Here is a 27,489-nt window from a genome sequence, read left to right as displayed (position 1 = left end):
TTAAGAGACAATTGTTCAATGTATAAATCAGTTGTTCTGAAACTATGCAACTCTGTGTACCCTATATACCCAGTAAAGCCATTAATTAGTTGCAGGTGAAAAATAAAAATTTGTGAATTTTTTTTTTTTAAATTAAAATTTTGCTCATAAGGATCCTTAATTAAGTGGAAATAGTTACTCCTATAAAAAGGTAGCTATAATTTAACTTATTTATGTGTATATATATATATATTTAACTGATTTATTGATTGAATATGATTTGTATATTTATTTTAACTGATATATATATATATATNATATATATATATATGAGATTCTAATCTGCATTTGATGTACTATGAAAATTAATACCATCACAATAATTATGGTACTTAATTATTTAAGGTTCTGAGTTAATGCATAAAAAAAGTTCTCCGAATTTCATTCCTGTGTATAGTGCAGCTCTCAAGAGAATTCCTCCAGACATTATTCTGTCATCATGGCGTGAAAAAAGTCATTTCGAATGGGACTGTGCTGTGTATACAATTTTGAAAAACAATCAAGAAAAGCATAACAAAATTAATAAAAGAAAACCAGTGCCAAAAGAAAAACCATATTGTGAGAATTTAGAAATAATAAATATAAAAATGACATTGCAAAGCTTTAAGTTCTAGCCCAAAAAATAACTTTATAAAATAAAATAATTACCGCATGTATAACACACGTGTAAAAAAAAAATAATAATAATAAAACTACCTCTCTCTACCCCCCCCCCACATGTTAAACGCAAAAATAGATTAGATCATAATGAAAATAAAACAAATGAATCTAACAACAAAACAAATGAAATGAAACTGAGTAAACCAATTGACATCTTCATTCCTCCATTGCACCCTCATTAGAAATGTACTCTAGCTTGTTACCATAGCAGCAGACAGCCCCCTACTTTTTTAATCTGGAGGAATTCTCAAAGCTAACAAACTTTTTTTCATGAGTCTAATAGCATTTTCTCGAACAAGTAGAATTATGTTTTTTTTTTTTTTTTTTTTTTTTTTTTTTTTTTTTTTTTTTTTTNTTTTTTTTCATAATATATTTTTAAATGTTTCTGATGAAAAATACATTATTTCAGTGGTTTTGAGCATGATGATGAATATATGATTAGCTGTGATAATTGCTTGTAAGTATATAAAGATTTTTAGAAAAAAATTATTTTATATTAGTGCAATAGTTGGTAATCATCTCCGTTACTTTTTTAGAGTCTGGCAACATGTTGATTGTATGGGTCTGGACCGGAACAACATACCAGATACCTATTTATGTGATAAATGTGAACCAAGAAAATTGGATCGCCACAAGGCTAAGCTCTTACAATCAAGAAAGAAAGGTTCTTTAACTGGTAAGTCATTTTAAACTTGCAACTCTCAATTTACATCACACATTATATATGTAAGTTGAAAATAATATATATATATTTCTACTTGCAGCTGTGAAACCTCAAGGTTCAACGTCTTTAAAACAAGAACCAAACTTTAATAATCGAATTTTTGGGAAGGATTTTAAAAAGAAATCTCTTGGACATAATTCTGATGATTGGGGGTCTGTTCATAAATCTGATTTTCGAGATTCCTCAAATTTGCAGCGCTTCAATTGTAAGCCGTTTTCTATAACATTTTAGATTTCATTAATAATGTTCTTTCATCTATCTTTAACTTATAACTTATATTTATTTTAATTATTCCCATTTACTGTTTATGCTTATAAATTTTTTTCTGTATATAACATTTGTGTCTATCAATTTTTTACATTTATTCAAATATTTGTGCCTATTACATAGCTGCTAACTGTTCAAATTAAATCATATTTATTCAGAAAATATCATTTTAGAACAAAATATTCTGATTTAAAAACTAGGCATTGCGATTCGTATTCATACGGTCTAAAAAGACTGCATTGTAATGCGTTTTTACGCTATCTAAAAAATATATGTTGCTATTTGTATTTTTGCATTTTTAAAATCCTGTATCGAGATCCGAATTCTTGTGATTTTAAAATCCAATATTAAAATTTTGTAACAAATAAGTTTTTTCCTGAATTACTTACTATATAGGTGTAATATCATTAGCAAGTAATTTAATTAAAAAATGTTAGTTAAAAAATTATTTTAAATATGAAAGATGTATGGTATATAAATTGATATACCATATAAATCTATTTTTTGCGCATGAAATTTTCAGAGTTATACAGTTAGTGTCACAATTACCCCTGATTATCATGCTTTGTGTTCCTATTTTTGTTTTATCATGTTATGTTATGTTTTTTTTAATTTGATGCAAATATTCATGGTTGTCAAATTATTATTTTTTTTTCTTTTCATTTCAGATTCTTCTGATAGTGATGATGTTTTAAATAAAAATGCAGATCGTAGGCCTAAAACTCGAAGTAAACGTAGGAAAAGGGAGGATAACGGAACACCAGCTACGAATGAGCATTCTACAACAAGAAAAAAATCTAAAAAAGTATGTCCCATTTTTGAAATTATCAAAAATATCAATATAACAATTAAAAATAAAATAAAATTTCTTAATTTTTCTATTATAGCATGGAAGAGAACGAATGGAAGCTAAAAGATCCAAGTTGCGGAGGGTAATATAACTATATTTCTATTCTGTACAAATTACCTAAGGACTAAACAATTGCCTTGATAATAAATAATTTTTCGCCATCTTATTTAATATAAAAAAATTTCAATTATTACTTTTGTTTAAAGCTTTTTTTAAAGGAAATTTAAATACTTAACTAAATACCTAGCACTTTAAGTAGGTTAAGCACTTATTTTTCTGTATTTGAATAAACTTTTATAATGCATAAAATTATAACAATTGTATGACTAGTTATTAAACGAGATGTATGCCTGTACTTAGATCTATCTAATTGTAAAAGTTATGCCTGTACTTAGGTCTATCTAATTGTAAAAGCTTTAAATGTAGAAAGTTGTAAAATATTTAGTTGCAGAAATTTGTAAAATCTTTAGCTACAAATTTTATTTTGTTGCAGGGTAAAAATAAAGAAAGCACCAGCACTGCTGATGAAGAAGCTCAAGATGCTTGGGAGTACAGTCTAGAGTGGTGTGAAAAAAACTTTGAAGATGCTATAAATAACCAATACACTCCAGAGATTCAGCATATAGCTAGGTCATTAAGTACTCAGGTGAATATTTAATACATATAGAGCAATTTAAATAAATAATATTTAACTTGTTTACTTATTTGGTATTTAATTCTCACTAGGGTTTTGAAAAACGTTTCCTTGAGCAAATGCGTACAAAACAATGCCATGCTTATGATGACGGGAAAAGGAAGCAGCTGGTTTGCCTTCGAGATTTGCCAAGAAACTCTCCTCTTATTGAATACAAAGGAAAATTTTTACTGGCTTCACAGTTTCATGATATTCATCCTTTATATAACAGACGGTAATTAATGCAGTATTTTAATTAATTAAATAGTTAATAGATCGTAAAATAAGGGAAGTGAACAAAATTTGTTGAATAGTTCTTGAAATCAAATGTTAAATATCTTAACTTTTTTAAATTTTAATTTCTCATGAAACTATTTGACTAATTTTGTGGAAATTTTTTTTTTTTAACAATTCAAATTTTTCGACTATTATTAAATGAAATAATTATTCTTTGCATGGAATTTGTATAAATTAATTTTATAATTGTGTGCAAAAACTGTTCAATTTGCATAAACAAAAAAAATTCTTGAGATGTAGCAAGGTATGCAAAAATTAACATTCAGAATGTCCAAACTTTCGTCCTCTATAAGAGGTCAAAAATACAAATCCGTCTAGAAACAAAAGTATGTTTATTCAGAGATAGTAGGTTTTTGTGTCTGATTTCGTGATTTAATTTATCATCACCACTAATTAATTAGGATATTTGAGGTAACCCTCAAACCATTAAGTTATAATACGGGAAAATCAGATTATTAGATCAAAATTTATTCCAAATGTTTCATTTATTTATTTGCCCTCAGTGCATTTGCGAAATCTATATTGAAACGAAACTTATCTTAAATTGAAGAGCATGGTTCCAAACTTGGGTAGTATAAAAAAATTTCCTCTACTGATGCCTCTTTAAAGATCTAGTTTATTACTTATAAAATTATATGATATGGACTCCTTTGGACTTGTGCAACTGTTAAGCTATCTACTTTCTTCCTTAGATATTGAGAGCTCTAATCCCAGCTGATACATTTGATTTTTATTCCTAGATTTTTGATCTAACAGTGATAACTATTTAGTATGTTTTATTCAATCTATAAGTTATTATTTTTGAATTAAATTTTTTTACAGGATTTAAACAAAAAAAAAACAATTATATTTTTTAACTAAAATATATGAACTACTTTAGCAAAAAATGTTTTTTAAATTTAATCACATCTTTCAAAATGAGTTTGCATGTTAGGCATAGCTTAAAAAAAAAAAGAGAGATCAAAGCCTTGAATTAAAAGTATTTCATGGAAACCTTTTTTAATGATTGATTAATGTTTTTAATGAATATTTCATAAATATGCTTACACAAAAATAGTAACTGAATGTTTTAATATATTATTTTATAATTACACTCAATACCTAAATGTTATTTTTGTTATACATGTAAAAGAGTTATTCTCCTTTGCTTGTTTGTAATTAATATAAAAATGTCATTTTGTGTTTTTTGAGAAAATCTATATTTTCAGGCTTTATCCGTATGTGTTATTTTATCTATTGGACCAAGAAAGTGTCTGTGTTGATGCTTCCATGTATGGGAATGATGCTAGATTTGTGAGACGATCTTGTAAACCTAATGCTGAAGTAGGTGTTTTACATGATTATGTTTTTTTTATCATGCATGTCATTTATATATCAATTTGTGTTTTGCCACATTATTTTATGAAAATATGAGCATAGAATATGTGAATAATAGTTTAAACATATTGGTTTAAAGGTATAACGATTGATTCAGTTGGCTTATCATTATTTATGAAAATATGTTACAATCGATTATGCATAAAGTTAAGTAAAATTAACTTAATCCCTATTAACCAAAGTTCACATTTAGCTATGCTTGGTTTGAACCTTGCTAAATCTTTATTTATAAAATTTTACTGTTAACCGAGTAGTGTCATATGACTTACACAAGCTCAGCGAAAACTTGAAATTGCTAGAGAACGCCTTGTTTTAGCTGGAAACCTAGAAAATGATTGTAACCAATCGTAAAAGTGACAGTAACAATATATAGTGAAGTTCTAAGTAAATAAGCCAAGTATCTCTTGTGTTGTTTCTTTTTTAAAACAAGAATGTATGTATAAAATACTCTGTATTCAACAAAATCTTGTTTCGCATTTTGTTAACTATAACTACATTTGTAGTTCATCGATACTATTCTCTAAGCTTGTAATTGTAGCTTGAATTGTAATCTTGTCTAAAGTAATTGTAAGATAAATTTTTTTCCTTGTGCAATGGACATGTACTTTTATTTATGGAGAATATGCTTATGTATTATAAAATCTACCTATGAAATCTAAATTTTGTTGAAAATTTAGTGGAATAAATTTCAGAAATTGATTTGGAACCATGTGAAAAGATTATGGCATTATAAATAATGTGTGCTGTCAAAACTAATGCAGAAAGTTTAGGTAATTAGCTCATTATTTTAATTTGCCATTTTAAATATGTTTAAAAAATGTTGAAGGTTGCTGAAGTTTTGAACTTTATTATGCATTTATCAGAGCAATTATGAATTGATTGTGAACTCATTTAAGTTTTCAAAGTACATCAAAAAATGTTATTTCTTTCCAAGTTGTTTGCTTCTGAACATTAAACAGAGTATTATTATTTACCAATATTTTTTTTACTGTAATTGTGAGATTTTCATTCAAAATCTTTTATTAAGTTCCTTCATTGAAAGGGAATGTTATTAGGGTGTTCTGGAAATTTTTCTTAGCTGTTTCTTTAATTGTTTTATATTATCTTCTAGATCCGACATATGATGTACAATGGAAAATTGCACTTATACTTAAGATCCACTAGAGTAATATTTAGAGAAGATGAAGTAACAATCCCTCTAATAATTCATCCAAGTGACAGGTGAGATATTTAAATTTTTGATTTATTTTCCATTTACACAAATCATTAAGATCAATTGAATGTAAAGATATATTGCATTAATAGTTAAACACATTTATATCTAATATGTAATTTACTGCTTTTTAACTTTTTGAAGACTGCTGGTACAACAGTTGTACTCTAAATCTTTTTGTATAAATATTTAAGAGAAGTGTTATGTTCAGAGACATATTATTTTAAATTTGAAACAAATACGGTATAGCAAATAATAATAAAATGTTTATCTTTCTTGTATCAAACACTTTTGTAACAAAAAAAAGAAAAAGATTTAGGGTACAACTGTTATACTAGGCAACTCCAAAAGTTTAATTTCTTTAAGTAAGGCAGCTGTCTCTTTTGGCAAAAGGAAAGTGTAAGTTTCTATGAATTTAAATGGAACTTTAAATTTTTATCATTATTATTTTCTGTTACTTAAACTAAAGGTATGTATATTTTTTCTCTAATATTAAGTACCTACCCCCATTTTGTAAAATCTATAGGTAAGTTTATAATAATGAAATGTATTTAAATAGTTTTAATGAGTGTAAAAAAATTTATGTTAAGTAGGACCTAAATCTTCTGATTTTATTGATTTCTATATCAGGGGTGATTGTGTCCCGGGTTTTACGTATCATCCATCTAGGTTTTAAAACTAGGAACAGGACTTGATTTTTTTATTTATTTTTTGTGAATATTGCGGTGTTCTGTGAAACTAAAGAACATAAGGTTACGGACTTCTGCAAATCAAAAACTTGTAATCCAACAAAATTTTTGATTTGGCCAATTGACTACTTAGAACTGCGTCAAACTCTGCTGATATTGCGATTCTTCATGCTATTTTAATATCCGACATAAATTTCCGTATCTACCTAATTTAAAATTTGCAATTCCTATTCTCACAATTTAAAAACCATACATAGTGGCTCATATTCGCGTTATTTAGCATACTTCACGTCATGTATTTACGCAATTTTGAATCATATTCACATGCTTTTAAAATCATTGCGAATCAGGTTTAAGCATTTTTAGAATCAACATTGTGAATCACATTCACACATTTTAAAAAGCCAATATTTTGATTCGTTCTTCCGCATTTGTAAAATCAAATATTGATTTTTGTATTTATACGTGATTTAAAATCTTCGAATTGCGAAAAATCCAATGTTGTGGTTTGTATTTTTGCGTTCTATAAAAATACAATGTCGTAATTATCAGAATTAAGTTTGTTTTATTTAAATTTAGTTAATATATAGGTATTCTTCAAGGTATTTAATTATCTTTGCTCAAAAAAATTATGTTAAATATGAAATGTGTATTGTATATAAATTAATTTCTTGATATCCATATTTAGCACACAAAATTTTCAGAGTTTTTCACTTTGAGTCACTATCATCACCCCTGCTATATGTAAGAAAACTAAGGTATATTTTGAGGCTTAAAGATGACTGATGTTTATTAAGAAGGTGTTTGGTATTATGTTAATAATTAACATAATTCTCTATTAATGATTGTTATTTTTTATGTATTAAATATATATAAAGATTTTTTATTTTTATTTTACCTTATTATATATTTCCCTTAAAAGAATTTGTTCAAATATAGTTACCTGCTTTATGGTACTAGTATATTGAGTGTAATATTTGGTAAATTAATTACAAATCCTGATGAATGTCGGACAAAAAATGCAGCCTGAAAAGTATAATAACTAGCTATTGCAAAACAGGAAGACCTTCCCATCTGTCGGCAAAGTGTTAAAATATTGAAAAATTGTGTTCTTTTTATGAAAAAGAATTAAAAAAATTCCTTAAGGTAAGATTTACAGGAATGAAAGACTTCCGCAAAAAAGCGGAAATCCACTTTTTTCTCCCAATTTTTTAAATTTCCGACCCTGTTCCAAGAACTAAAATTTTGGGTGAGTCCAATTAGAGAACCCAAGCCTCCCGAACGATAGTCGGGTTACCGCGACTTCCGCTATAGAGTGGAAAGGAGAATAAGCATTTCGTTTCCGACCACCGATATTTGATTTTTTTTTTTTTTTTTGGCCATCNTTTTTTTTTTTTTTTTTTTTTTGCTTGGCTGATTTTCGGAATTTTAAATGTTAGGAATTGCACCGGAATCTGCTAAAATCGCAATTTTTAATCAGATGATTTTAATATCAATCATCGATTTTCGTATTTAACTGATTTAAAAGTTACATATTGCGATTTAGAAGCCGAACTAACAATTCCTATTCACTCAATCTAAAAATCCAATATCGCGATTTGTATTTAAGCGTTTTTAAAACCCAATATTGCGATTTGTATTCTCACGAGTTTAAAATCCAACATCGCGATTCGTATTCACGCATTTTTAAATCCAATATTGCGATTCGTTATCACGCAGTTGTAATATCAGATTTCGTTTTTCTTATTTGTACGCTATTTAAAAATTGCGATTTGTATTCACGTGATCTAAAAATTATTCATCACGATTCATATTCGCGCGATTTTAAAATCCAAAAATAGCGATTTGTATTCACGTGATCTAAAAATTATGCATCTCGATTCATATTCACACGATTTTAAAATCCAATATCGCGATTTTGAAATCCAAAATCGCGATTCATATTCACGCGATTTTAAAATTTAATATCGTGATTCATATTCACGCGATTTTGAAATCCAATATCGCGATTCTTGAACGAAGTAGAAGTAAGTTTTCTCTTGAATTAGTTACAGTAAAGATGTGGTATATTTTTCATTAGTAAGTAATTTAATAGTTGTGCCTTCCTTTAATTGCTTAATTTTTTTTAATATAGTAGTGGTCACAATTTTAAAATTATATTTAAGAAAAATTTAAAGTTTACTGTCTAAATGCTTCTGCCACTTTAAATATTAAATAAAAATCTCCCAGCATAATTAAAAGTTGCTTTTATAAATCTCATATATAGCACTCTCCCACCCCTCCTCTCAGTGGCCTGCATTGACTAAGTTCAGCTTTTTTTATTTTTGTCCACTTTCATGCCTGGATTTAATATTGAAAAATTGTGCATGAAGTAACCATTTAATTTTTATTTAAAAAAAAATAATTATATTCGATAGTAACTTGAGTCTCATGAAGACTACAGTTTGTCATTGTCCTATATGGTTTGAAAAAGATCACAGACGAGCTATACTCATAATTTTATTGGAAGGGGGTGGTGTTAAGAAATGTGAATTGTAAGAGGAAGGATATTTTTTTTCTATTTAATGTATTTTATATGAGCTTTGCAGTATTTTTTATAACTCAAATTTATATACGTTATTGCTAATTTATATACATTATTGCTAATTTATGTACATTATTTATGTATATTTGTTTTACAATTATACATACTTGTTGCTTCAGTTTCATATTCCAGTAGTATTTTCATTTCTAGATCATTTATTTCTGCTAAGTTTTCTCTTCAATATTGTAAGATTTTTTGCCGAAAAAATTTATTTAGATATAATAAAAAGTATTTCCTTTTCAAATCTAATGTAGTAAATAATTGGTTAACAATTATGTTATTTATTGAGACTTCATTTAATGCTATAATTTTATAACTTACATTTAGTGTAAAAGATTATGAATGTTCTTGTGGATCAGAAGAATGTCTTGTAAAACCAAAGAAAAAGAATGGTACAATTGAAGTTTGGTAAATATATATTTTTATACCTTTACTCTAATTGAGGCTATTTATTATTTGAATAATGTCTCACAATTTCCTCTTACATTCGTAGTCAGGAAAGAAGGCGCAGAACTAGGCGGTCAACAATGACAGCAGATGAGGACAGCAATCATTCTGTTGAGGTGAAACAAACTAGACATCAAAGAAGAATCAGTGAAGCAAATGAAAAGCCTAAGCAAGTGACTATCAAGACTGAGCCTAAGCAAGTGACTATCAAGACTGAGCCTAAACAAGTGACTATCAAGAGTGAACCTAAACAAGTGACTATTAAAACGGAACCAATTGAACATCAGGTATTACCATGGCTATATTTTTATTATTGATAAATTTTGTTTCTTGTAAAGCATACTATTTTTTTTTATATATATTAAAGGTTAGGACTTGTTTTCCTCTAAAATTCATTTATTTATTAAATATATCAATTACTCATTTTATAATATTTTTTTTTCTAGTTCTTTTTGTACATTAATATTATAAATTTCTAAATCAGATTGCTTGTGGCATCTAATTAAACTTTATTTTTTTTATTCATTGCCAAGTTCTCTAGTTTAAGTTAATGATATGAAATCATATCATTAATTGGAGTTATTAATTGGCACCTTAGCCTCAGGGAAAATTATCATTTCTGTTATAAAAACTAGGGGTGAAAGTTATGAACCTTGGTAAATTGATATTTCCAGCTTTTTTTCTTTTTAATAAAAATAAGTTACAAATTCAGGGCTCCCATGGGTCAGGTAATTTTATTTTAACTCCAAAAATCAGGGGAAAGTGCAATTTTTTTAGAAAATCTTGGAAAATTCTTATATTGTACCTGGCAAGCAGCTGGCCTCAAATTTATCAGTTACAGTAATCAATTATTGAGATTAAAATTTTATAATTTTAACATCTTACAATCATTTGCTGTGAAAATTTCACGCATTAGTCTAACTGTTCACAACGTTTGATATTTGGCATTAGAAAATTTTAAAGAATGAAAGTATTCTGATTAAAAATAGCATGGTATATGTAAAATATAGTCTGGATTTTCATTGAAATTTACCAAAAGTTTTTTCTGAAATTGAGTTGGAATTCTAAAAGTTCTTAACTTTTCTCAAAATCTAAAGGTTTTCTAATGCAAATGTGTTGCACTGACACAACGATTATATTATATTGGAATTAAGTAAAAATGTATTAATGTTAATGTATGAATAAATTTTTTTTAAATTTTTAATTAGGGTTTATATTTTTAATTAAAGATACAGTAGAGAACCATTTATCCGGTATCCAGAAAACCGGGAAAAATTTTGCTCGAATTTCCCGCCATTTTAAACTAGAACGATAAAAGCGGAAATTGGACTCATCCTTGAAGTTGAGTAGAGGAAAATGTAAGGAAGGGGAAATTTTTTTTCCCCGTTTACCCAGAGAAACGTCATTTCCTCCGTGACCTTGAAGGCAGGGAAGGGAGGANAAATTTACCAAAAGTTTTTTCTGAAATTGAGTTGGAATTCTAAAAGTTCTTAACTTTTCTCAAAATCTAAAGGTTTTCTAATGCAAATGTGTTGCACTGACACAACGATTATATTATATTGGAATTAAGTAAAAATGTATTAATGTTAATGTATGAATAATTTTTTTTAAATTTTTAATTAGGGTTTATATTTTTAATTAAAGATATTATAAGTATAAATCAAGATCTTCATTAAATATTTACTACTCAATATTTTGATTTGTATACCAGTATTAATTCCTGGGTATGTCATGAAATTATGATGCATCCAGAGGTTATGAAAAGATGTGTATTAATTTAAAAATACTGTTAGTTTCAACTTAATTATACATTTTTTTTTTTACTAATATTAATCATCTGTGTTCTTGTCTGGCATTATTATACTATTATATTATATCGATACTTGATGTGTTTTTTATCACAGAAAAAATTTGTTTTTGCACATTTCTTAAAAAAAGATTTTAATGTATGCAAATGAAGTTATTAAAATTCGCTTTATCCATAAATGACTTGCTATAAAGATAATTTTATTTATTTATACTTCCGTTTTCAGTGAAATTTACTATAAATAGCAAGAAATTGCATGAATATTTTATTATCTATATTGGTATTTGCAACTTAATTTAGATTGGGTGAAAATATTTCTAAGTTGAGTTATTAACTAAGAATTTCTTTAAATGTAGTAAATTATTTTGACTATATATCTGTATGTGTGTGTTTGGCAATTGAGCTAAGGATAAATTAAAAGTTAATCAAAAAATTTAATATAGAACTGAAGTAAAGTAACAATTAATTTTAAAATGAGTGAAACGTTTGAGCAGGATGCCTGCTTGTTGGATATGAATTTTGATATTCTCTGTAAAATTTATGGGTGTAAAACTGAGACAAATGGAAGGCTTTACATTGTGTGTTTCGTTCTTTGTAAATAATAGATTTCTTTTATTGCTGTGACACCAAATAATATGTTCTGTATATTTCAAAAAGCAATTTGTGAAAAATGCTTTTGTGTTCTTTATTTATTTGTCTATGTCTTTTTTATGCATTGTTGCACTTCATCTTTACTTGTATTTAGATTGTTCCTGTAGAAGAATCCCCTATTCCCATCAAAGAAGAACCGGAAGTAAAAAGCACTTCAGACTTTGAATCAGAAGAACCAATTAGTGGTGGGAAACGAAAGGTAATAAAAGTAATTTTACTTATAAATCACTGGGTAAAGGGAATAAGAAGAGATAATGAAAAGGGATGAATATGAGTAAATGTATTAACTACATTTAAAGAGATGAATATCTTTGACTTCTGTGTATACTTTTTTTCTTCACTATAATACTGATATCTAAGAAATTTCATTTTAAAAATAATTGCGTAAGTTAATCTATGTAGGCTATACAAAATGCTGGTGTATTAAATTATCTTAATTACATTGCTTAAACTATGTAATATAACTATGTAATATATTTTTAGCAGACCAGAGAGGAGCGTAAAATAGATGCTATTATGCGTGCTTTTCAAAAGATGGAACAAGCTCAAAAAAGAAAACAACTTGCTTTAGAAAAACAAAAAACACACCATCATAAATCAGATTCTTGTGATGACAAATCAGAATCTGAACCAAAAAAAGAAGAAAAAACAAGTGGAACATCTGAAGTAATTCCTAAGGAGGAAGAAAAAGTTGCACCCCTAACACCCAAAAAGAAAGGGTTAGTTTTTTTATTTTTTTTATTTATTTCTTATGACTTTTGTAATAAGTATTTTATTACATTTCAAAGTTATTGCTTCCTCTTTGTTGTGCTTGCAGTATAAATTAAAATCTATGGAAAATTTGATTAACAAGTAAAAGTTAGAAGAAGAAAAAATTTTAAAAATCTAATGCTGTGTTACAAATTATTGATTTTCTGACTTTATTTATAATCTGGTTATTACATTAGCAGATTTGTTTACTGATAAGTCCCATTTTTTGCTTTCTTTTTTCTTGCTTTAAAAATTATTTTTTTCATTTTCTTTTGCAAAAAGGTTAATAACATATGATTATTAGCTTTTTTTGCTTTTGGATCATAATTTAATCATCATTTAAGAGTATTTCTAATTCATTACCTAATTTGAAGTTATATAATATTACCTTTGATAATCTCTGAAAAATCTTCAGTTTTCTGTAGCAATTGGATTTTTTTCAAGTTTTATTACAATATTTATCTTTTGATATTTAGCAAGAGAAGAAGAGGTTCTGGAACTCCTTCTCGGCGCCGGACAAGAACTAATAGTGGTGGATCTGATCTGATGTCATTTGACGAATCTTCGCCAATAAAAATCACTCCATCAATCGACATTAATTCTTCATTAACTGAAAACATTCACGTGCCTGTGTCATCACCACCACCTGCATCATCATCACCAGGTTTAATATCGCCAATATCAACTGTCACAACTGCATCCTCATCTCATGTGTTAAAGACAAAACGGGTATGTTTTCCTTTTATAATTTTGTAATCCTAAGAATTATTTATAAAACACATAGAATGTGAAACATATGAATTAATAACAGTTATTTGAATATTTTTTAAATATATTGATATATTTTACTTAAACTTCACATAAATTTCATAGCTGCTAACTTTTTCGTATTTATACCTATTTTCTGCACTGAGCCTCAAATCTTCTGCATTTTGAAATTTTGTACTTACTTTGAAGTACTTATGTACCTGGGTGCAGAATTTATAGAGTTTAATCTGCAGCATCTCACTCACATATCACCTAACCATGGCCAAGTACCTAGCCCCATTTTTAGGGCTTTACCTTTCTGCATCTTTCTCTATCAGTGCCAGAATTTTCCATAGCCTCAACTCTATTTAGTGTAAAAATTGCACTTAAAAACTTAGTTGTTTGAATTAATTGAATTCTACTCAGAAATCTAAGGAAATAATAGTAATAATTGAGTAAATTCATATTGAGTTAAGCCTGGAAGCAAGTAACCGTTAAAAAAATTCTTGACTTTTTGTCTGTGTTATTCTCTCGATTCAGCTTTTTAATTTTTATTCAAAACAAGTTATGAGAAGTTTGAAAAGGAGTCTCTTGTTTGCTTTAAAAAAAAAAATTCTTCAGCTCTTGCTTCTGTGCTGGTGGGTTTCTGCTACCGGGCTTATGTATACTTATACATGTTTGAGAATGTACTCTCATGTCTTCCTTGGACAATTGTAGTTTCAATTTTCACTATGCTTCAGCCTCATATATGTTAAAGATTATTAATTGATCCAAAACATAAAATGTTAAGAATCTAATCTTACCTCTATTTCTGGTTTATTTTTGCTGATTGTTTCAAAACCCTATATTGTCTATACTGAAAAAAATCCAGGGCAAGCAAAGGGTCCGTCGCGAAAGTGTTTTTAGAAATGTGAAGACGAGCCAGAATATGCTCCAGGGACGCACTTTCCACAGGGTGGCCACCCACCTGGAAAACCTGGAATTATCAGGGAATTTNGAGCCAGAATATGCTCCAGGGACGCACTTTGCACAAATTGGGAAAACCCTGTTGCCATTACAAAAGGAGCCACTCCTCAGGTGGCCACTGGCAAATCTCGACAGCGCCGTCTGGTTGACTCTATTGCAGGAAATGCCAATGGAGCCCCCAGGACTTCTCCGCCAATACCAATAATGGGATGGAGGGACTCTCCAAGACTTTAAGTCATTGTTTTTCCTGATGGAGTAATATATATTTTACTTGAGGAGCACTATATTCCAATTATTGCAATGCTGGTGAATTCTTGAATTTGGAATACAAAATGAAAGCCTGAAAAATCTTCTGCATTTTAAGTCATTTCTTTAAATCTTTTAGTGAATCTTCTGTATTTTAAAACATGGAGGTTGGCAGGTATAAAAGTTTAAGTTGTTTAATTTTATTTGATAGTATTAATGCAGTAACAATTCACGTCACTAATGATAGAAATTGCTGATAGTTCTAAAAAGTTTGTCTATTTCACAAACGTGTTTGTATTAAATATATTGCTTCTACAGTATTTTACTACTGTTTAAAAAAAACTAATGAATTTTTGTTTTTAAATTTGTTTATAAATGTATTATTTATTTAGTCACTAATGAATGAATGGTTACAAGAAAAGTCTGAAGCTGTGAACAACACTCCAGTATCATCACCTCTCCCCATTCACACAGAAATGAAGTGGAACATGTCAGCAGCTGTTGCTACTTGTTATGTGCGCTGTACGAAAGATGCCCCACATTCATCTGGAATATCTGCTGCACATCTTCGCCGGAGTAACTCAGCTGGTCAAATGAAACCTGGTACTGGCCCAGGTTCAGCCAAAAAAGTTAGTCAACTTTTAAGTACTAATATTTTTTTTATTTTTTTTTGTATTATAGTAAAACATCCAAGTCCTGTTGTTGGTATTATTTGTGAAAACAATAAGTATCCAATATATACTTTTTTTAATTTAAAAAAATTTCTTTATAATAAATTGTGATTTGAAGAAGTGTTAACCGATAAATCCAATTCGGATTCGTTGGTTTGTGTTCGGTTTATACATAATTTTTTTGTTAACTATATTTTTATTTTGTTTTTAATAGTGTTCATTTTATGTAACAAATTTTAACACTTTATTGTTATTCCTTTAGAATTTAAAGAAATGGTTTATTTAGATGCTAATTATGCTTTTTTTCTTTGTGTTCCAACTTAATTTAAGTTTTCTTTTGCTTTCAATTATTTTAGAGGTGGTTAAGACAGGCAATGTATGACTGCCATGGCTGTGAAATTCAACAGAAATCAGATCATTGCAGTATGGATCCTCCGTCAAACTTAGACAATGGTTGTCTTAGCCCTAATTGCCATGGAGATTCTGATAATTATGGAGGACCAGGAGAAGGTATTTCTATCATTGTTTTATGTAATGTAAAGAAGATTTATCAAATACAGAAAAAAAATTGTGTTTGATATTTCATTTGTATCAGATCCAACTTAATAAATAACCTTGCTCAGTTTGATACCGTATATAAAATTGTAATTTCCAGTGTTACAGTATGTTGTTACTATTTTATAGTTATGATTAAAATTTTTTTGAACAGTGTTTAATTCACTTTTTTATTTTTACTCTACACTGTATGAAATGGTTTTTAAAAAATCTGTAACTCAATAATTTTACCAGGATATTGCTGAATTTTGTATTTAAAATTTTTTTTTCTTTGATAGATATGTTGCCCACACCTTTGAAGAAACGAAGATTGATGCGAGAATCTATCGAATCACTGCCATCTCCTCAAAGTCCATCCACTGCAACTTCTGTTGATGATACAGATGCCACCACTGTATCCAATTCTGTTATCAGTGATAACAGTACAGAGCATGGAAGTGATGCTGTGGAGAATGAGACATCTAGCATTGATAAAGATTCAGCTGCTATTATTCCAGAGACTTCAATTGTTAGTAATGGAAATGATGAAATTGTAACAAATGAAAATGTGAAGGAGAATGCTAAGTTAAAGAAGGTTCGTATTTTAAGCTTATGCTTGTAAAGCATTTTATTGTCACATCATTGTATATCTGTAATATTTACATTGTTTTTATTTCTTAACCATCAATTATTGTCTTGAAAATATGAAACAGTTTGTTTTGATAGAAATGTACCAAACAAAACAAATATTTATTAATTCTCAGCCTTGATCATTACTTTCTCCATACTGCAGAAAATGTATATTGTTTCGCATAGCATGTAATTGTCGTGTGATTCTTTCGAAGCGTGGGATTTTGTGCATTCTGAAATAACTTATGCTTTCAAGCAAAAAGTATTCAAAACTGTGATATACATCAAAGAAGGTGTATAACTTTATAATGAGAACAGAATGACTATGTTTGTGGCACCGAAAATTTTGTGTAATCTTTTGTTTTATTACTCGGGATCTAAACATAATTTGACATTCAAATAATAAAGGCTTGTGAAAGATCTGGAACAATTTAACTTGTGGGAGTTGTTTATTTTTAATTAACAAAAGTCTTGTTGCTGAACATTAGGCATAATTCTTCTCGTGGTATATTATCTTTGAAGATCTGTCTTTTAAATGAAAAACAAATTTTCGTTCATTTTAGATTAACGTATTTGATTTATAACATACAAGGTAATTAAACTTCATAGCTGTAATGTTCCAAGTTTTGATTACTAATGTTCTTGCTAAAGGTATCATTACATTTTTAATTCTACATTTGTTTGTGCATTTCTGTATAAATTTATTGCCAGTTTTAAAATTTTAATGTGAATTTTTCGATTTCCTCTGTAGGAATTGAAACCGAGTTTTGAAACATGCTTCTCACTAATTTCTTCTGTAGAATTGGTGTCTGAAGAAAATAAATTTATTGCAGAAAAATCTTTATCAGAAGAAACTTTATCAGACCCCTTATCTTTTGCAGAAGAAAAAGCTGATGTGATTAAAGACTCATTAGTAAAGTCACCAGAAAATATTGAAGATCACATTGAAAACAAATCAGATTCTGGAACTGGCTCTATAATGCTAGAAACTGATTTGAAAGCATCGAACTTGGACACAACGACAGAAGAAAACATGTCTTCAGATATGGAAATCAGCATGTCTGAAGTAATTTCTGGAAACCAGAGCTGTTCAACATTGAGTGAATCTGAAACATCAGAAAAAGACTTGGTTGCTCAAAAGCAATCACAGGATTTAACTGGTGCAAATACAGCACCTTCATCTGTAAATACAACAGCATCCAGTGAAACAAATGATTCATCATTTATCAGTAAGGCACCTCATTCATCTAACTCAAACATTTATTCTTTTGATATTATTAAGCAGTCACACATAAAAGACAGTGATCCAGAATCAGAGCTCAATGATTTATCTATGCAAAATAATAAAGATATTTTTCCTAACAAAGATATAAAAAATCAAGAAAATAATTGTGCTGTTTTATTGACTAACAATACTGATGTTGAATGTGGCAGTGAAACTCTTGTAAATAATTCGAGTGACATTAGTACAAATTGTGGCACAACAGATCCACTTAATCAAACCGTGTGTAGTCCTATCGTTTCTTGTAATAATGTAAATAGCTGTAGTAACTCTAGTTTTCAATCAAATGACAGTGAATCTCTTTCAAAAAATAAAACTGGTGAGACTGATAATATCAAAGATGAACCTTCTGTAAATAAAGAAACCAATGAAGATGCCATGGAGGTAGAGTCACAATCGAGTGAAAGTTCAACAAAGAAGTGGGAAGAAATCACTAAACCTTCTCCTATATCCCGGTGCACATCCAGTGAAGATACTAGTCCAGATATTAAAGTTTGTGCTTCTGCAACACAAAAACGAAAGGTCAGTATTTAATTAGATTTTTCAGCAGAGAAATATAGATTTCGTAATCTTATCAAAAACTGTAAACAAGTGGATGTTGCATCTGGCCATATTCTTTAATGCAACATGATTTATATAATAAATAAATTGAGTAGTTTCACTCGTGAAAAGAGAAGGGGAAAAATTTTGGGGGGAGAGGGTAGTTTTGAAAGAAATTTCTTGAATTAATTAAAAATATTTTTCTGTAGATAACAATGAATGAATTAAATAGGAATAAAAGTTTTTTTTCTCTGGGCCTAAAAGAAAAATGTTCATTCGTTTTTTATGAAGCATTACTGATACACTACGAAGAGCAATTGTAGCTCTTAATACTTTCACAAGTATCTATCTGGTGCTTAAAAACACCACTAGTCGCCATTAGACATTTAAATTATCTTATTTGTTATATTAAATCATATATCATTGACCCCTGTATATCAAAGAAAACAGACTTAATTGGGGCCATACCCTATTTACCCATTTATTTGATTCTGAAGTACTATTTCAAACCTAGTTACAGATGCCCATGCCTGGCGTTTCAACTGATTATGTAACTCCCTTCTATAAAACACTTTCAAATGGTTAAAATAAAAATAGCTCGAGTCATATAATGTTTTATGTTATTGTCATGATTGTAAAACTAACTTAAAGATTTGAGGATTAAGCATATCTGTTAAGCAGTAAGACAGCTTGTGTCACACGCTGTCTTACCCTGCTATCAAGTAAGATCAGTCAATATGAACAGAACAGGTTTTCAATAAGCTGCATAAATGTTAATTTTTCTTCTTTCAATATTCTGTGTTAAAATCTAAATGTTGATTATTTTCTATTGCAGGTTTCTTTGTCAGAATATAGAATGAGAATGCGAGAAAATACAACCAAAAGTAAATTAGACTCTGAGAGTTCTATCAAACCAGCTACTACTACAACATCAATATGTGCTATATCTTTACCTGACACATTGCCAGAACAGGTTACTCTTACTCCTTTGCCCTTGTTTGAAAAAATAAGAGCAAAGAAATTAGCTGCAAAGCATCCTGCTTCACAAATAGGTATGGCATTTTTACTTTTACTGTATTTCATTCCCCTTATTGAGAGTTGAAATCTGAAATTTCTTAATTATTAAATAGTGCATGTTTATTAATCTTTTGGAATCTGTTAAATCTTTCTCAAAAGCCATAAGGAAAAATTTTGACAAGTAGAAAAGATTTGGGAACAGTATTACGCAAAGTTTCTGTGTTGTTAACACAGATTTCAGTAGTCCACAATTACTAACCTAATTCTATACGAGGCTCTAATACTCTTTTTCGAATTCTTGTTTTTTATATGAAAGCATCGTCTTTTAATGGATAATATCAAGGCTGATTCTATTCCAGTTTTTTCTCGTCTCTCAGTATTTTAAAACTAAGAGCAAGGCATGTAATTTTCTCCAACTATGTTAAATTGATAGTATAGTCTGTCTATGGAAAAAATTCCCCTTGTCATTCACCTGGAGCTGTGGCGCTTACTATAGTTACAAGTTGTAACTATTTCAAGTAGAATTGTTGGATCAATATTTAAGAAAGGTTTCAGTTAGGGTTGACGAGAAAAAGAAAGTCATGGGAGAGAGTAGCTCCGTTTTTTGAAATGCACTATTTTTTTTAATGTTTCCATTTCAACAGGCTGCTCTAGGCTTAGCTGCAGGGGAAGTTCTTTCTATAAACTAACTATACATGCAAAAAAAAATTTAAAAAGTGTGTACTTTAAGAAATTTACTCCAAAATGGATTATTTTTTTAGAATTTTTTAACTTATATTTTAAAACTTATAACATAAGCCTAGTTTTTGATTGACTTAACACAGTGCGGCGTCATCTCTGAGAAGGGGTCTGTCTAGGTTTTTCTAAGAGGTACCTATTTTGTGAAAATTTAGACATAATTTGTGAAAATTAAAAATTATGTTAAAAAATCAACACAAAAATATGGATTTATCGTTTCTTACGGGATACAAAAATAATATTTTTGGAAAAAGTATCTATTTTGTGAAACTACCATTTTTCTTAAAGTTGAATCTGTGACGGTAGCGTAAATTACAAATTCCGATGTGTAAATATATATATATTAAGCTATACCAGGGAAGAAACTTTTTCTCTCTAATTCTCTTTCACTCCCATAAGTAATTTAAAATATAGAAAAAAGGAATTCAGGCAAAGCATCAAAACTTAGGGTTATGCTCTAGGGAAATTCTCTTCCAACTATTTGTTTGCCTATTGATGTTTCAAAAATCTTGATATTTTAGTATGATATTACCATTTAGAAATTTCAAATTGTGCATTTAAATAAACACTTTTAATACGTTCAATTCTATTGTAAATCCACATGGTAATAACAAGAATTTTCAACAATTATTGCTATTGATATTCGTTTGGTTTTTTATTTTCCGATATTACGAGCTCTGAGATTTTACTTACGTATTTGCATGATCATTTTTTGACTTGTTAAGAGTTGAGCCAATTCCGTTGTTAACTGATGCCATGTTTCAACTTTTTTCAGCAGTTATTACTAAAAAAATTTTTTTTTATTTTTAATCCCAATATTTCTTATTTGATATCATTGGGACGCACAAAATTCAATTCGACATAAGATTTTTTTTTTCCTCTTCTCCACACATAGATTCTATCATTTTTTAAATTCCGTTAATTTAGTAATTTAGGTTATTACATAACATGCGGATAAATTTCAAATCGATCATTAAAGTAACAACTTCTTTGGCGAGTTTGATCCACGGTAGAGTCCTCTATTGAATTATGTTAATAAAAAGCATTCCCACAACAGCACTCTACGGGCCAGTGGGGTCATGAAGGTTAAAGTTCTACAATTTCATGACCATCAACGTGATTATGTCCATATGGTCAGCACTGCTCACAAGCCTCCTTTACTTCACTGACTAGCTGGTACCCATCAATCTGAAGCTGGGTGGGCTTTAAGCCATCACTGGACATCTAACTCCAGTTCTTCACAATGACAGTTCATGCCTTAACCACTAAGCCATCGTGGCTAGGAATTATGGTAATATAACTGTACTAGTGGGCTGCGCCCCCTTCTCACTAACGTTCGCCAACCCCCGAAAATTGCTACGCAATCTTATATGGTTTGCTTCCTAAAGCAAGCTCGCTTCACTCGCTACTAAATTAGGTACATTGCAAATGCAGAAAATTCTAAGAATTCAAAACAATCATTCAAATCCATATAACAACTTTTTTAGTAAATACTAAGTCATTAAAATAAATTTGAATTCAAATAAATGACATGAAATTCGTTAAACCTATTAGAAATGTTCTATAGTATAAAATCTTGAGATAAAATTTTTAAAACTGATATCTCTTTGAAAAGGTTAAAATTTTGGCTATAAGTCTATTAAAAGTTGAAATAAGAGAATTGCAATGGAAAAACGTGCATAAACAAATAAATTCTAGTAAAACAAATAAATTCGTGAAAAAAAGCACTTTCAACAAAATACTAAAATAGAGATCTATCAACAAAGACTACTCACTTCTGCCTAGCTTATGCTCTCTGGTTATTTCAGTTTCCGTTTTTAAAAGCGCTATATGTTGGGCCATCTCAGCTAGAGTTGGCATGTGACATTTTTAGCGGCAATCATTGGTCGATTTTCTATCGTTGCCATTTGGGGAGTTGTAATGAGGCTTTTTTTTGTTGCCGTGTAAAAGAAATATATATATAGATTCTCTGTGTACTATCGGTGCAGCATGTCCTCACCTGGACCTTGCGCCACTAAACCCTACGTTCAATTCAATTCAACTCTGTGTACTATCTCATAAAATAGCAAAGCTTCGTATATTTAAAAATGTTCATCACATAATTTTCATTGGAAGAGTACTGTAGCCCAGTATTCTTAATCTGCCCTTTAAATTGTTTCATTATTTTGAGTTTATCCTTTTTATAATCTTCCCTTTAAAAACTTCTTTTCCTATTACAGTGAGCAAAATTAAAAAAGAAGAAATCAAAGTAGTGCCAGAAACTGATGTAACAGAACATCGAGAAAATTTAAATGAACGGTTGAGGCGTGAATTTGGTTTTGATGTGTCGGAAGGTATTTATATTATTTTCTAAATTAGTTTAAGCATAATATGTTCGTTTTCAAGAAGCATTCTTTCTTCACTTATTTTCTGTTGCAGTTAAAATTTCATTTTTCGTATTCATTTTTATTAATAGGTGCTCGGCCATCACCCCCTCCTCCTCCGCCACCACCTCGTCATACTCGTCCTCCACTTAAAGAATCTATACCTGTTGCTGTACAGCCGACACAGTTTAACTTCACACCTTCACCCTTTCCTCGGCCCCAGTATCTGGTTCCTCCACAGGTAGATTTAAATTTTCATTTGTTGCTAATAATAATAAGTACTCTTCTCTCTTTTTTGTGATATCCATGCACACTTAATACTCTGTTTCTTTATGTTAAATAAATTTTTATCTACTTTTTTTTTATAAAAAAAATAAAGAAAGTTAGCAGCATTAATGATTTTTTGCAAATGTCCTAAAAATTAGTAACGAAAAAAATAGTTAATGAGGCAGATATTAAAATGCTAAATATAATTATTGTTAATCAGATTTATATTTGAAAAAAATCTTAACTAAATCTATGCTTTCAAACATGGTTCTCAAAAAATATATTAGAGAAAAAAAATTTATGTGTTTAATTACTTGATTGTGCTTAAATTTCTTAGAGAAAGCTAAAAAAAAAAAATTTTTTTAACTCTAGATCAGTGTTTCTTAACTTTTTTGATATAATGGTCCCCTTTTAAAAAATTTTAAGAAGTCACGGACCACCCGCCACCCCCTCTGTGAAAAAAATAATTGGATAAAACATCAATTATTAGAAAAAAATTTATTTTATTATTTTAATAGTATACAAAATTTTTAAAATTAACATTTTTAATGTGAAGGTTCCTGCTGCTTTTCCTTAATTAATAACTTGAATTGGGGGATGGTTTTCGACAAAGCAACGTGCATATCATGTTCAACATTCAATCGATTTCGATGTTATGTTTTTATTGTCACAAGTGTGGAAAATCCCGTTTTGCAAAGATGCACTGTAGCAAACGAATAATAGCTGCCATGGCTCGCTTTACAAGCAATGGGTAGGCTTCCAAACATTTTAAAAATTAAGAGTAGTCAGCGGACCCCCAAAATATAACTCATGGACCCCTTGGGGGTTCATTAACCACGGGTTAAGAAACCCTGCTCTAGAGGTTTCTGCTACCCCTCTCACTATCACTTTTCAACATGCTAATATATTTAATTTACACAATGTTTTCCTGTTTTTTAGGTTCCAGTTAGCCCTTTTTTGCAACCACAACCTCCAATTATTCCTACAGTTCATCCTTTAAATGCCAATTCTGCACAGTGCAGTCTTCAGCCTCCATTAATACCTCCAACTCATCCTTTTACTCCATCAATGGCGCTTTTACGGCCACCACAACGTGACTACTCTCCTGTCAACGCACAACAGTTTGCTGCTCTGGTTCAACAACCTCCTCCACCACCACCCCATAAATCATACTTACATGTCTATCCATCTGGACTTTACAAATGAAATGGATGAGGCTTTTAAGATTTTATAAACTTATCATAACTTGTACATTTTTTTCAGATTCTCAAGTGTTCATTTTAGCATTTGTTTTATTTCTTCATCCTACATAAAAGTGTAAATATTATTGTTAAAAAAAAATTATATTTGATGTATAAATGTAAAGTAAAGTTATATTGCTATTCATTTTTTTTCTCCAGATTTAAATATGTACATAGTTATCATTTTACTTCTTTTTCATTACTTTTTTACATTTGTTACGTTATTCTTCAAACATTTTTTTTTTGTTGCCAACGTATGAGTACAGTTAATGTGCTTCTGCTCAATTGGATTTAAACTTCAGATTTTTATTTGTCTAACACATCTATATTGTTATACTTAATAGACATATATATATTATTTTTGTTCTTTTTTCATTTTGTAAAAAGTTATTATAAGAAAGAATAAATTTATATATATATTTAAAGAAAAGCATGAAAACCATCTGCAATCAATTTTTTATAATTTGTATAAATTTTTTTTTTAGGTTTTATGCATTATTTATTAAAACTTGTTGCTTTAAAAAATGGTTCCGAATGTAATGATATTTACTCCAATACTACTAGCTAATCTTTTGTTATGTTAACCTTTTTTAAAAAATAATTTTCATTACCAGAACGTTTAAAAAATACTCTTAAATTTCCAAATTCAAAGTTCCAACTTTATTTTCCATAATCACTACATATGTTTACTTTTTAATGCATCTGCTGGTATAAGTTTCAAAAACAGGTTAATATATTTTTTTAAAAATTAATTCTGAGGAATTTGTTTTCTGAATTATTTTCAACAATTCAGTTTATTTTTCCATGCAAACAAATTTAACCTTCGTCCCACTTTGGTTTAGATATACTAACACAGCTTAATAAAATTAGTTATTGCTTTTAAAGCAATTGTCTATTTGTTTTCTTTCCTGGCCATTCACAATGAATAAGTGTTTAATATAATAGAAGTTCAGTTAATCTTTTTATTTCTCTATATTATGAAGTTATATTTTCCCTGCATGGACCGGTAATGCCAATATTTTCTCTCTCTGTCCCACTGAAAATTATGTGGTGGTCACCAGGATCTAATTATTTATTTTTTTTTTAAGTTATCTTTTGCCATTTTTATAATATTTCCGTTGAGTACGTGAATTTAGTTCAGTTTTATATTTTAGAAAAAAAGAACATTGCATTCATTTGCATAGTTTATTTCAACGGCTCACAGATAGTTCACGGTTTGTACATTTATTGTTGGAAGAAAAATTAAGAACTTTTTAAAGAAAATATTTTTTTTTCTCGTGCCATATTGCAATAAAATGATCTATTTTTGCCAAAACGATAAATTATATTGCTTTAAAAGAGAGGAAATTTGGCATTTGATATCTGTAATCATTTTTTCATCCTGAGTTTTAATTTTTAATGCTTATTTGCTGTGGTTGTATACATTTTTAACAACGTTCTTATAAATGTTGAGTTATTAAAACTAATTATCTTATTAACAAAATTAAATTATTCCCATAATTTTGGAGTATATTTCCAGTGACCACAACTTAGCTACAGTATAAGATGTTATTTAAACTTGTTACTCTACTAAATTCCTAATCAGGCTTTCATTAAGATGTGAGTTATTTTATTGAGTGTTATTATACTAGCTTTATAATTATAAAAAGAAAGAACGTGATTTAAAACGAGATAATTATTTTCAAATGTAAACATTCAAAGTTATTGTATTTTTCCCTCTATCAGTGAATTTATATTTAAACAGAAATTGATTATCGTAATTGGAAAGTTATTTTTTTCCCTTAAAGTGAAATATTTATACACATATATATATATAAAAGGAATCCTTGTCTTAAAATGTACTTGTTAAAATGTTTTCATTTTATTTGAATCTTATTCTATGCAAAATGTTTTAGAATTAACCATTACATGTATTACCAGAAAACTATTTCATAATAAATTATATTGTAAAATATGTCTGATTACTTAGTTAGTTGATAGTCATGTAAAGTACAGCATTAATAAGATAAAATAATTTGAACTGTGGGACAATTTAGCCTGGAAATACAGTAAAGCCTCTGAACTATTAAACTTCATTTACTATAGTGCTTCAGATATCTTGAACAGTGTTAGAACTTAAAGAAAAAATTTTTAAAACCGTCAACAGAGGCAAATGTTCTATTAATTCTTCTAAATCGCATAAAATGAGAGACTAATGATGCACCAATTATTGCATATGGCTTAATTTTAAAATTCTTATTTTTATAACAGTTCACGGAGCCACAAAGAAGCAGGAAGAATGAGGCTGCCCATAATGCTAGAATAAGTTTCATGCAAACCACGTGTGAAAGATTCAGGATGTCTATAATAGGGGAACACGTTCGATTACGATTTCCGAAGTAATTAATAATTTTTTCGATTTAGGCATAGTTTTTCAAATTCAAGTAATATTAATATGATTATTGCAACAGGGTGCGTAGCATTTTTAAAGTGCTTAAAAATAGTTCTTAAAAGGTGCTTATACGCAACCTGTGCAAATTTTGACTACCAGTTATCATTTTCTGACGTTTTCGATTGGTTGCGATTCAATCAGTCTTAATGTTGTGCTCATCAATCATGATAACGACAACATCATGATAGTTCTGAAAAAACTATCATGATGTTTGGTAATAGTTTTTTAGGCAGTCGACCCTTTTCACATGGTTTTTCAAACTCTGATACCTTTAATGCAATGTTATTACTACGTTGAAACTTAAATTACCCCGCTTTGACTCGTTCGATTCGTGATTTATTAATTCCATCGTAACTTCGCCATGTAGGGTGTGATTTTCATTCACCCTTTTTTTTTTTCTACTATGTTTTCCAAACTCCACTATTATTGACATGCGAATTTGAGATTAGACGCGTTCGATTCGTGACGATGCTGTCGTAAAATTATGTCGTTTCCAATCGCTTTTTTTCCGAGAATCAGCCATTGAACAATTTTGTGCGATTATTTTCATAGGTTAAATTTCGTGAAGAGGTCGTTTTTATACGAATTTGAATTTTGTGAAGGGACCGATTTCACAAATTAGAATTTATAGAATGGGACGTTTTTCAGAAAAAAGATTAATTGAAGCTTTTTATGTTACATGTGCATAGAAATCAGAAAAAATATTACTAAGAGAACAATCCTATCCAGTTGTCATATTTTGCGTACTTTTAAAAATATTTTATTGAATAAATAAGATTTTAATTACT

At 29.0% G+C, this 27,489-nt stretch overlaps 1 protein-coding gene across 4 annotated transcripts in view; it reads left to right on the top strand.

Moving 5' to 3' along the window:
- Positions 1 to 26,224, top strand: part of LOC107440979 (inactive histone-lysine N-methyltransferase 2E) — a 36,897-nt gene extending 10,673 nt beyond the window's left edge. Inside the window, exons 5-26 of one of the 4 annotated variants that reach the window (XM_016054085.4) lie at positions 1,109 to 1,156; positions 1,236 to 1,375; positions 1,464 to 1,628; positions 2,359 to 2,495; positions 2,578 to 2,622; positions 3,034 to 3,186; positions 3,267 to 3,448; positions 4,719 to 4,833; positions 5,999 to 6,108; positions 9,701 to 9,781; positions 9,867 to 10,107; positions 12,373 to 12,477; positions 12,762 to 12,997; positions 13,505 to 13,757; positions 15,380 to 15,616; positions 16,015 to 16,168; positions 16,492 to 16,787; positions 17,574 to 18,626; positions 19,480 to 19,696; positions 22,619 to 22,732; positions 22,855 to 23,003; positions 23,969 to 26,224. In XM_016054085.4, the coding sequence (XP_015909571.2) occupies positions 1,109 to 1,156; positions 1,236 to 1,375; positions 1,464 to 1,628; positions 2,359 to 2,495; positions 2,578 to 2,622; positions 3,034 to 3,186; positions 3,267 to 3,448; positions 4,719 to 4,833; positions 5,999 to 6,108; positions 9,701 to 9,781; positions 9,867 to 10,107; positions 12,373 to 12,477; positions 12,762 to 12,997; positions 13,505 to 13,757; positions 15,380 to 15,616; positions 16,015 to 16,168; positions 16,492 to 16,787; positions 17,574 to 18,626; positions 19,480 to 19,696; positions 22,619 to 22,732; positions 22,855 to 23,003; positions 23,969 to 24,235 (4,498 nt within the window). In that variant the 3' untranslated portion in view covers positions 24,236 to 26,224. The remainder of the gene's footprint in view (positions 1 to 1,108; positions 1,157 to 1,235; positions 1,376 to 1,463; positions 1,629 to 2,358; positions 2,496 to 2,577; positions 2,623 to 3,033; positions 3,187 to 3,266; positions 3,449 to 4,718; positions 4,834 to 5,998; positions 6,109 to 9,700; positions 9,782 to 9,866; positions 10,108 to 12,372; positions 12,478 to 12,761; positions 12,998 to 13,504; positions 13,758 to 15,379; positions 15,617 to 16,014; positions 16,169 to 16,491; positions 16,788 to 17,573; positions 18,627 to 19,479; positions 19,697 to 22,618; positions 22,733 to 22,854; positions 23,004 to 23,968) is intronic. The other 3 variants (XM_016054086.4, XM_071186102.1, XM_071186101.1) reach the window with 3 other exon arrangements.
- Positions 26,225 to 27,489: the final 1,265 nt, after the last annotated feature.

The sequence above is a fragment of the Parasteatoda tepidariorum genome, chromosome 10, assembly GCF_043381705.1.
Source record: "Parasteatoda tepidariorum isolate YZ-2023 chromosome 10, CAS_Ptep_4.0, whole genome shotgun sequence".
Lineage (NCBI taxonomy): Eukaryota > Metazoa > Arthropoda > Arachnida > Araneae > Theridiidae > Parasteatoda > Parasteatoda tepidariorum.
The sequence above is the reverse complement of the archived record's forward strand: the minus strand, read 5'-3'. Positions and strand labels throughout refer to the sequence as shown.